Raw genomic sequence first — 11,608 nt, forward strand, 5'->3', positions numbered from 1 at the left:
GAAAATTTTGTTAGGGACAAAGATTGAGTGGCCATTGAATCCCATTCTCTTTAGGGGCTATCTCTGAGTTGTAAGATGTATAATAAATTTTTTTTAAATTTTCAGTCTTGTAGTTATTTAATAATATGGGCATACTATAACATTTTACTCCTGTCTTCATCCATTTGGGCTACTATAACAAAGGTACTGCAGACTGGGTGGCTTAGAAACAAGAGAAATTTATTTCTTACAGTTTTGAAGGCCGGAAGTACAAGATCAAGATCAAAGTCACGTCTTGGTGAGGGCCCTCTGCCTGATTTCTAGCTAGTGCCCTCTTGCTGCGGGCTCACAGGGGCCCGCAAAGGGGCCAGTGGTGTCTTTGGAGTCTTTCATAAGGCACTAATCTCTTCCGTAGGGCTCCACCCTCATGACCCCCTGAAGGCCTTACCTACTAATAGCATCAGACATTAGGGTTCGGAAATACGAGTTTTGGAGGGGGAGACAAACGTTGAGAATGTAGCAGCCCCTTTCTCTTTTATTAAGACATAGATTAGCTGGTTACTTATTGGGCCATAATTTGATAATCTTTTGAATTATAAATAATTTTATCAATAAGAATTTATCGATTGCCTTTCGTATCAAGCTTTCTTCAAGGGCCTGGGGATATAGCAATGAACAAACTGACAAGAGCTCTGTTTTTACAAAGTTTTCATTCTAGTGGACAAATGCAGACAGAAAACACATATACAGGAACTTAAGGTAGTTTGAGATAAGTGCAATGAAGAAAATAAAGCAATAGTGAGATATAAAGTGACTTGGTGTCTGGAAGAGGCCAACTTTAATTTGAGGAGGAGCCAGCCAGCTGCTAGAGTACTATTGTTATATTGATCGCCTAAAACACTGCTGATGAGTTTGGTTTCTTGGAGAATTTTTCCTTTTGCACTTGAAACCTCTCATTTGTCCAAGGTAGACATGACTGATTTAGCAATGAGATAGTAGAGTCTTTGTAGTACAGCCTTTTTTTAAAGTTATACCTTGATGGTATTAAAATTAACATTTTAAAAACTTTGTATTATATAAGTAATATATACTCAGTGTAAAAAAAAAATAAGAAAAAAGAAAATGAAAAATTACTCTCCTGTAATCCGACCATTTTACTTCAGGGGTTGTAAAACTATGTCCTGTGGGCCAAATCCAACCCAATACCTGTTTTTTTGTTTTGTGTAAAATTTTGTATATGAAGTCGAGCCCATAACAAAGGGCATAGATCTCAGTATACAACTTGATAAATGTTAACAAATGAACGTATCTCCCAGATCAAGATGCAGAATGTTGCCAGCACTCCAGAAACCTCCCTCACACCTCATACCTCTGTCTTTCACTGCCCACTCCAAAAGGAGCCACTATTCCAAATTATACCACCACAGATTGACTTTATTTATTTTGGAAATTCATATAAAGGAACCATGCAATATTTACTCTTTTAGGTCTGCCTTCTTTTTGCTCAGCATTGTAAGATTTGTTAATATTGTTGCATGTAGTGGTAGTTCATTTTTACTATGTGAATGCACCAGAATTTGATTCATTCCATAGTTGATGTATCTCTGTATTTTGGGGCCTTATGAATAAAGCTGTTATGAGCATTCTCATATGTGTCTTTTAGTGGACATATATACTCATTCCATTTGACATATAACCAGGAGTGGAAATACTAAATCATAAGGTATAATATAGCGAAATAGTGTTTTTTTTAATGTGAATATACTGTTTTACATTCACTTCCACATTATATGAGGGTTTCATTTGCTCTACATTTTTGACAGTACATGGTACTGTCAGTTTTCTTTTTAGTGAGGTTTATTGAGGTATAATATACACATAATAAAATTTACCCTTTTAGATATAGTAAAATTCTTTGAATTTAGACAAATGCATAGTTTTGTAACTACCACCAACAAACAAGATATAAAATATTTCCATCACCCCAGAAGGTGTCTTCATGTCTCTTCGTAGTCAACCCTTTCCTCCCGCACGCAGGCCCTGGCTACCGCCAGTCTAACTCCTGTCCCTGTAGTTTTACTTTTCCCAGAACGTCTTACAAATGGAATCAGATGGTATGCAGCTTTTTGAGCCTGCTTTTTTTTCACTGAGATTTATTCATGTATCATCAGTAGTTTGTTCCTTTTTGTGGCCAAGTAGTTTATCCATTTACCAGTTAGTGCACATTTGGGTTTTCTTCCAGCTTTTGGCAATTTGAATAAAGCCACTAACAGCAGTCATATACAGATTTTTGTGTGGACATGTTTTCATTTCTTTTGAGTAAATAATCTAAAAGTGGGACTGCTAGGTCATTTGGCGTGTGTATGGTTAGCTTTATAAGAAATTTCCAGCTTGTTTTCTAAAGTGGCTGTACCATTTTACAGGCCCTCCAGCACTGATTTGTCAGTTGTTCCTCATCCCCTCCAGCACTGGATACTGTCTTTTTTTTAAGCCCTTCATTCTAGCTGTTATGTAGTAGTATCTCATCCATGCTTTTAACTTGCATTTTCCTGATAACTAATAAAGTTGAACACTTTCATGTGCTTTTTTTTGCCATTTGGAGATCCTCTTTTGTACAGTGCCTGTTTATGTTTATTTGCGCATTTTTTTATTGGATTATCTAACCTTTTCTAGTTGAGTAGTAGGGGTTTTTAAAATATATCTGGATACAAGTTCTTTGTTAGATATATGAATTTTAAATATCCCTTTGGGTATGCTACCTATTTTGAAAATACGTGGGGCAAAAGTAGGTTTACAATTGTAAGTAGGCGAAACAGAGAGTCTATTCTTCTTCTTATTCATTTCCCATATGTACTTTTGCCCCACACTATAGTATCTTTTTAAAGATTTATTTTATTTATTTTTAAAGAGGGGAAGGGAGGGAGAAAGAGAGGGAGAGAAACATCAATGTGTGGTTGCATCTCGGGCGCCCCCTACCAGGGACCTGGCCTATAACTCTGGCATGTGCCCTGACTGGGAATCGAACTGGAGACCCTTTGATTCACAGGCCAGCACTCTATCCACTGAGCCACACCAGCCAGGGCTTACCCTGTAGTTTTATTGCAGCACAGACATGTTCATTTGTTTTATCTGTGGCTGCTTTTGAGATACGGGCACAGAGTTGAGCAGTTACAACAGAGATCTAAGCCTATAAGCTATTTAGTGTCTGATTCTTTACTGAAGTTTGTTAAATCTGATGTAGATGACTGTGTTCATTTTCTATTACTGCATATCAAATTACCACAAACTTAGTGGCTTGAAACAACACACATATTTACCACCTGACAGTTTCCATGGTTAAGTTTGCTGAGGACAGCTTAGCTGGGTCCTCTGCATAAGGTCTCACAGGCTGCAGTGAAGGTGCTGGCCAGGGCTGTGTTGTCATCTGAAGACTTGACTGGGGAAGGGCCCATGTCTAAGCTTATGCATGTTGCTGGTAGAAATCATTTTCTTGCAGCTGTGTGAATGACAGCTATAGTTTTTTACTAGCTGCAGGCCAGAGTCTGCCCTCAGCTCCTAAAGGTAGGTAACCTGCTGTGTGGCTCTCTCCATACGCAGTTCACAGCACAACTAGCTTCTCCAAGGCCAGAAGGAGAGTAAGAGTGAGTCTGCTAGCAAGACAGTCTTATATAACATTACAGAACCGCAGGGAAGATAGCCCATTGCTTTTGCTACATTTGTTGTCTAGAAGCAAGTCACAGCTCATGCCCACACTCAAGGGTAAAGGGTTATTTATGCAAAGGCATGAACACCAGGAGGCGGGGATCATGGGGGTCACCTTAGAGTCAGTACCCACAATAACTGTTACTAACATATTGATGTCTAAGTTTACAGATGTTTTTCATATAAGCATATGTAATTGAATATCTGTTTTTATGCAAAAATGGGATCATGCTTACAATTTGTTTTGTAACTGGGTTATATAACAGTATCATGAACAGTATACCATTAACATTTTTTCAGGCCAATAAATGTATATACATATCATATAATGGCTGTATTGTATCCCATTAAACGAATATAGCATTTATATACTAATGTGCGTGTGTATACACACATTATATAGCACTTATATAATGTGTGTATATAATACACACACACACATATCCATCAGCCATATAATACACACACACACACACACACACACATATAAACACACTTTTTTATTTAAACAATTAAAAGTAGAACAGAGAAAGGGATATCAAGAGTATAGGGCAGAGTATAATATGAAATACTGAATTTAACTTGAGATGTTTAAAATATTTATTACAAATAAAGACTCTTAGATGTTTACCAGTTCATAGGAAACTAGGAAAAACCTAAGAGATGAAACTTTCAATGATATTAGCAGAAAACCACTTTCTGCTTTTAGTATTCTTGAGAATGTCAGTAGACTATCCATTAAAAGTCCTCAGAATAAAAACAACAACAAAAAAACACCTTATCCCTGCCCTGGCCAGTGTGGCTCAGTTGGTTGGAGTGTTGTCCAGTGACCGAAAGGTGGCGGGTTCATTGCCGGTCTGGGTGCTGGCGCGTGTGACCCATGGTTGGGATGTGTAGGATTCCTGGTCCCAGTGTGGATCCAGGGTCTGGGTGTATATGGAGATAACTGACTGATGTTTTTCTCTCCCCCTTCTTCTCTCCCTGCTTCTCTGTCTCGGGGCAGTGGGGGCGGGGGGAAGCAAATGAAAATGTCCTTGGGTGAGGATAAAAAACCCCAAAACTTAGCCCTGACTGGTGTGGCTAAGTGGGTTGGGCGCTGTTCCGCAAACTGAAAGGTCACTGGTTCAGTTCCTGATCAGGGTCAGGGAACATGCCTGGGTCATGGGCTAGGTCCCCAGATGGGGCTGTGCTGAGAAGCAGCTGATAGATGTTTCTCTCTTATATCAATGTTTCTCGCCTTCTCTCCCTCCCTTCCCCTCTCTATAAACAAACAAACAAAATTTTTAGAAAAAGAATAAAAGACTACAAAGCTTTAAAGTTAGGAATATTGATAAAGTCATTCTTTCTTGTAAAACATGGTTTTACTTGTAAAATAAATAAGTGGCTTTAAATGATTATTTTTTAAATTTCTATTTGTTTTTAGAATAGGTAATACATTTTCGTGATTAAAAAATTAAAAGATACAAAAGGTTACACTATGAAAAGTCTCCCTCCCTTCCCCTCTCTCTAAAAATAAATAAAATCTTTAAAAAATACTTAGCAGGTGTAGATGCTTTTAAAATTTCTGTTGAATAAATGATTGTTTACACTACCATCATTTAATTTCTCTCTTGTTAAATGCTGAGGTTGCTTGTAATTTATGCCACACTTTCCTGGCTGCCATTGAGTGCCCACCTCCCCACACAGCTTGGGTACTGGATATGATTCTGTTGCAGTCAGTGGCTATTGACTAAAATGTATACAGAAAACTGAATACTCCCCTTTTCTCTTTCCTTCTCCTGTACATCTCATTTTAGATAAGAAAGCTGACTGTACAATCACGATGGCTGACTCAGACTTAATGGCTTTAATGACTGGTAAAATGAATCCTCAGACGGTAAGTATAATGGCCTTTACATCCTTCCAGTAGGTGGGATCTTCTGGCCCATTCCACTTTATCTCCTGCCTCAGCCTCACAAGGTGCAAAGTGGTCAAACATACAAAAGTCAGTGTTCGTCTGTCAAATGACAAACATTTGTGGAGCAAGCTATGTGCCAGACACTGTCCCGTGTGCTGGAAATGCCCAGATGAATAAGACATAGTACCCATGCTCAGGGCACCCCCGATTTGGTACAAGACAGATCTGCAAGAGTAAGTGCAGCCAATATCTGTCAGTGCAGACCACACCTTGTGTGTGGTCTGGGAGGGTGGGGGAAGGCACAGCCATGACTTTCTGGGCCTTGAGAGAAAGGCTCATAGAGGAGGGGACACTGAAGCTGAGTTCTAGGGGCTCAGAAGTGAGCGGTGCACAGAGGGGGAGTAGGAACAATCCAGGTGGAAGAAGGGAGAGGTGTGAACGAAGATGCGACCTTTTACATTTTGTGTCTTTGCCCATGCTGTTGCCTGAGCTGTCTTGCCCTGTAAACTCCTTGTCTCTCAAATTAAGCTCGGATGGCGTCTTCAAAGGCCTTCTTCCAAGCTGTTGGGGAGCTATAGCCCGTCTGTGTCCTGTTCCACCTCCTGGGCTGCTAGGTCAGCACTTGTCACATGATTGATATGTGTCCTAATGTGCTTATCTTCCAAATTAGATTGTGGTTATCTTAAAGGAACAAACCACGTCATTCTTGTCTTCTTGTCTCCAGAGCATAGCATGATGCCTGACCTTTTTTAAATTTTTATAGTTGCAGGATTATATTTGTCTGAATTGCCCAGATTGTCAAGGGTCTTCTTGTACTCTCTAGTTGCATAGTGGCGAACAGACGACAGTATACTGAGCTTTCCATCAGCCATAGATAATAACAAGGAAACTAAGGTGCTTCCTTCCATTGTAACCTTATTTTTTTATTTTTACTTTTACTTTTTGCCTCAGCCTGATTTGTTTTAGGTCTTATTCTTGCTGTCCCCTGGTAAGGCTAGAGATTGGATATAACAACTAAATCTGACTCCCACTTGTATTCCTTTTAAAAATGATTTTTTTAAGCAACTGAGAATATTTCAGTTAATAAGCTGACAGGCAAGAGCCATGCATCTCTGACGTTTCAGCTGAATACACACCATTGGCACTGATATTTCCACCCACTGAGCTCATTCCAAAAATCTGGACAGAACAGAGGCCACCACTATAGGAGCTGGCTGTCATCCTTCTTCCCACCCACTGTTCCTCATTCCGCTGTGCACTCACTCCATGCACTTCCTTGGCAACGTGATCAGACTTCACACATCAGCCACCCTCAGTTCTCTCCATTTATCTGTTTACCACCCATTTTGGGGAGTGAAGTATCAGCTTGTTTTTCTTGGGCACCTGTTAGCACACAAAGAAATTAAAGATAAAAGTGACAGACCTTTCTATTAATGTGCCAATGGCCTTCCTTTCTGTGCCTTCCCTTATGCTCAGTAGAGGATTTGACTGGAAACCATTAAATGCAGTGGAAATTATAATTTCAGTGTTTGGCTACAGTTGAAACAAAGCAATGTGCTCTCCATCACCAAGCACATATGAAGAACACCTAGGGGCCAGATTAAAATGGCTCTTCCCTAAAGAGTGAAGATTTGTGTGTTCTCTATAATAATTAGTAAATAAAAAGTCATTTTTCTCTTTTAATTTAAAAAAGGGAAGATGGTGAATTTCTCTTCTAAGTACCACTGGTCCATATTTTAAAGGGACATATGTTAAATATATTGTATTCTGAGACACCTGACCTTTAAGTCATCAGACAGAAGGCACTGTGCCATATAGGAAGGAAATATTTAGTTTGTCCAGACAGAGGAGGGGAAAAAAAAAATTAGTCACCCTTACTAGAAGGTGTAGAAAAAGCAGGGCTCTGTGCATTCCCATCAATGAAGCAAAGAGGTCCTAACTTCTTTTATTTTTTAAAAATTGATTGAAAGAGACAGAGACAGACATCGATTTGTTCCATTTATTTTATGCATTCATTGGTTGATTATTGTATGTGCCTTAACTGGGGTTTGAATCCGCAACCATGGCATATCAGGGACAATTAACTAACTGAGCTTACCTGTTGACTTCTTAATGTACTTGTTAAAAAGCTAAGACTACCAGAAACTTTTTCACCTAGCCCTTATTTTAGAATTCAGTTAAAAGACAGATCATAGCAGAGAAATCTGGCCATGTTCCCAATTTTGCTATTTCTCCAGTTTTCCTGGGATTTTGTTACATGATAAATTTAGCAAGCATCATGTGATCTAATCCCAGGCAGTTGTTAAATGGAACAAATTGTGGTTCTGCATTTCGGATTGGTTTGATTCTTCTTACTGAGCCAAAGATTAACACGAGCACCTCAGTTTCAGCAGACCGCCTGGCCTCCCTCTGTGGGGAGAAGCCCTTTATTGTGAAGACCAAAGAGAAAAAAAATTGGTGATATTTCATCCATATTGTATTCCAAGAGTTTCTAAGTGTGTTATGCATGTGCTGTTTTTCTCGACAGACTTCTGAAAATTTTAGTTCATATTCCTGGTCCACATGTAATTCTTTTAAACAAAAGCATTCTAGCGTGAACCCTCTTGGCCTAATATTTAATGTACCACCATTGGGGAAGGCAGGTAGAGGCAGATTCAATTTCTAAGAGAAGACGCTTGGGAAAGATGTGCCTTTTGATTGCTCTGTGTAAAGCATAGCTTTTACAGTTCCTTCCTTTTGAAGAATCTGGTTCTAAATCTGTTCCAGAAAGCTGAATTTTATATTTTGACAGAGGTATAAGAGGCTTGATGAATAAGTGATCTCAGGGCTGGACAGTCTAGAAATATCAGCAGTCTCAAAATGGAAAACACCAAGTAATAAATTTTCTTTCTTCTTACAGGCCTTCTTTCAAGGCAAATTGAAAGTCACTGGCAACATGGGTCTGGCTATGAAGCTACAAAATCTTCAGCTCCAGCCTGGCAAAGCTAAGCTGTGAAGATCTTTCTGTGCCTACCTTTGAAAATCAAGATGAGACTTACAGATATATATCCATATATTTCATTGTCAGAACGTAGACTGAAACCATGTGTTGGCCAATAGCACGGGATTTGTTTTTAAATGAGTGTGACCAATTCTGTTTTTCCTAAGCTTTGGGTGAATAGAGCCTGGTGGTATACTACTGCTTTGCTGAATTGCATACAACTGTGCATTACAAAGTTAATATGGTAATTATGGTCTGGAGTAAAATTGAGTTTCAGAATAAAATTAGGAACAGCAAAATCCAAAAACTATGTAAACAAAAGCTCTCATTTTGCTTATGAAGTATATTTAAGGATTGTTCTGCTGAAGATTCATTATAAGTTTTTCTTGAGAGAATTAGGGGAGAAACAAAATACCAGAAGCTGGCCAGTAATTAGTTTGTGCACTTAATGACCTTAATCTATTTTCCATTAATAGTTTTCAAAAATCTGTACTGGGATTTAAAAAATTTTTTAAATTTTGCATTTTGCACCATCAGAATGGTATTTTCTTCCCAAATCTAAATAAAAGAAATATGATCAGAGCTTGGAGGGGTGGGGAATTTATAGCTGAACACAGGCCTATTTTTAAAATAAAAAATATTTTTAAATGGGTTTTGTTCTTGAAAAATCAGTGTTAAATAGTTTTAACAATAAAATTTGCTTCGAGATGCACAGTTTTAAAATTATAATTTCATATTAATTTAAGTTTATAAAGCTTTCAGTCCTTAGTTATAATTTTCCTTCTCATATACTTAGTTTAATTATCCACGTTTATCTTTCTTCCTAATTTTTCTAAAACTAATGTTATATCTTACCACTTAGTAAAATATATGGTAAAATAATGCTTTTGGAAGAATGTTTAATAGAAAATTAAAATAGCTCTTCCAGATCACCTTTGTTTTTATTGTGTTTGTTCTGTTTATTTAGAGTTGTCTAAATGAAGGAGATTAAGAGAAAGAGAAACATTGAGGGATTTACAACCTGTGTCATCCAGATGTCACCCATTGGATTCTCTACCGGTTACTTTGACATAATCACCAGTTCTTGGTTGTGGGAGGGGGCTATGTGTTGTGGAAGGAGCACTTGATTAGGAGCTGGGAGTCTTTCTTATAGGCAAATGAGTACTGTATTTTGCTGTGTATAATGCACACTTTTTTGCCCAAATATTTGAGGAAAAAATAAGTATGCACTTTATACATGGGTAGTACTAATTCTATATCTATCTGTATAAATGTTTTTTATTTTTTTAAAAAGATTTTTATTTAGTTTTAGGGAGAGAGAAAGAGAGGGAGAGAAACATTGATCAGTTGGCTCTCACACATTACCAACCGGGGACCTGGCCCGCAACCCAGGCATGTTTTTCCTGAAAGTTTGGGCCAAAAAACATGCATGCACATTAGATGCACATTACATAGAGCAAAATACGAGTAACTGCCTGCTTGGCCCATTTGCTCAACTGTTAAAAGAGGGGAGTTAAGTATACGGTCTCTAAGGTTTCTAATGTTCTGCTCATTCTGTGAGACTCTTCAGAGCCCAGAACTGTTCGGGAGTTATCCAGGCCCTGCCTTCCTATTGTAAACACGTTACTCTACCTGAAAATCGTCAGAAGCAAAAAGCCAGGTGGTTTTGTTTGGTTAGATGCTTTGGAGACTGTGCTAATCAAATCAGGACTGTGGCTCAGATCCCCCTGAGACCATTTAGCTTTTCATGTTCTGTGACCAACAGAATAGCATTTGGTGGTGGGGCAAGATGGTGAATTAAGCCAATATAAGGTGATCTCAAGTCCCATAAAATAATTCACAACACAGACCTATTTTCTAATCATAGTAGCTTCTTACTCTGAGATGAAAGACTTCAAGAAAAAAGTTCCCACAAAATGTCTCATTTATCTGTAGTTTGGATTTGATGCATTGTTCTGCCTTCACTGGTCCCGGATAAAAAAAGATACCTGAAACAGGCTTCTGTGATACATGATATGATATCTGTAGTGTTTTCTTATGTTCCGCTTTTTGAGTCTTTTTTTTATTTGCTCATTCATTGTATTTATCAGGTGGTTACCTTATAATAGGTGCTATCCTGAGAGTACAGTGCTAGGCCCTGGAGATATGGTAAGCTCCTCCCCTCACGGTACTTACAGTCCAGTGGAAGAGACAGAAAATCAAAGAGATGAATAATTATTACAGACTGTCGTATGCCATGCAAGAAATGGTCAGGGTGCTTGAATGGAGAATCACAGTGAGGGGTCTCCTTTGATAAAGTGGTTAGGGAGACACCTCCGAGGAGGTAATTTTTAAGCTGGGAACTAAAGGTTGGGCCCTGGCCGGTGTGGCTCAGTTGGAGCATTGTCCCATAAACCTGAAGGTCACGGGTTTGATCCCTGGTTGGGGTACATGCCTAGGTTGCAGGTTCGGACCCTGGTTGGGGAGTGTGTGAGGGGCCACTGATTGATACTTCTTTCTCACATCCATATTTCTCTCCCACTCTCTCCTTCCCTACCCCTCTCTAAAATCAATAAGCATATCCTCAGGTAAGGATAAAAAAATAAAACATGAAGGTTGAGGAGTGAACCATACAAAGAACATTGCATGCAAGGGTAGAAAGGGGTTTGGCATGTTCCAAACATTGCAAGGCCAGTGTGAGTGGAGCATAGTGGACGGGAAGGACAGGCCTGAGATGAGGCTGGATAGGTCCAGAGAAGCTAATTACATTGGAAGCTGGTAAGGCATTCGTATGCCATTGTTAGTGCAGTTGGGAGCTCTTGAAGGTGTAGCTTTACACATGTTATTTCTCGCTCATGTTGCATGTCCACTTTGCCGTCATATCCTAAGTCCAGAATCCAGGCTAATGGAGGAGCTACTCTCTAGAACATTGTGATCATCGTGGCATAGGAAGAAAAAAACATACACATTGGCTATATATATATTTTATTGTTGACACTGTTCCAGATGTCCCCCATTTCCTCCCTACACTGGCTCTTAAAGTTTCTACTCAGAAGTGATCCATATCACTT

At 38.9% G+C, this 11,608-nt stretch overlaps 1 protein-coding gene across 1 annotated transcript in view; it reads left to right on the forward strand.

The window, feature by feature from the left end:
- Positions 1–9,281, forward strand: part of SCP2 (sterol carrier protein 2) — a 103,029-nt gene extending 93,748 nt beyond the window's left edge. Inside the window, exons 15-16 of the mRNA XM_054573219.1 lie at positions 5,478–5,557; positions 8,478–9,281. Coding sequence (XP_054429194.1) covers positions 5,478–5,557; positions 8,478–8,573 — 176 coding nt within the window. The 3' untranslated portion in view covers positions 8,574–9,281. The remainder of the gene's footprint in view (positions 1–5,477; positions 5,558–8,477) is intronic.
- The last annotated feature ends 2,327 nt before the right edge of the window (positions 9,282–11,608 follow it).

Source organism: Pteronotus mesoamericanus, unplaced genomic scaffold (genome assembly GCF_021234165.1).
Source record: "Pteronotus mesoamericanus isolate MK-2021 breed Mesoamerican mustached bat unplaced genomic scaffold, CSHL_Meso_final contig_105, whole genome shotgun sequence".
Taxonomy (NCBI): Eukaryota; Metazoa; Chordata; class Mammalia; order Chiroptera; family Mormoopidae; genus Pteronotus; species Pteronotus mesoamericanus.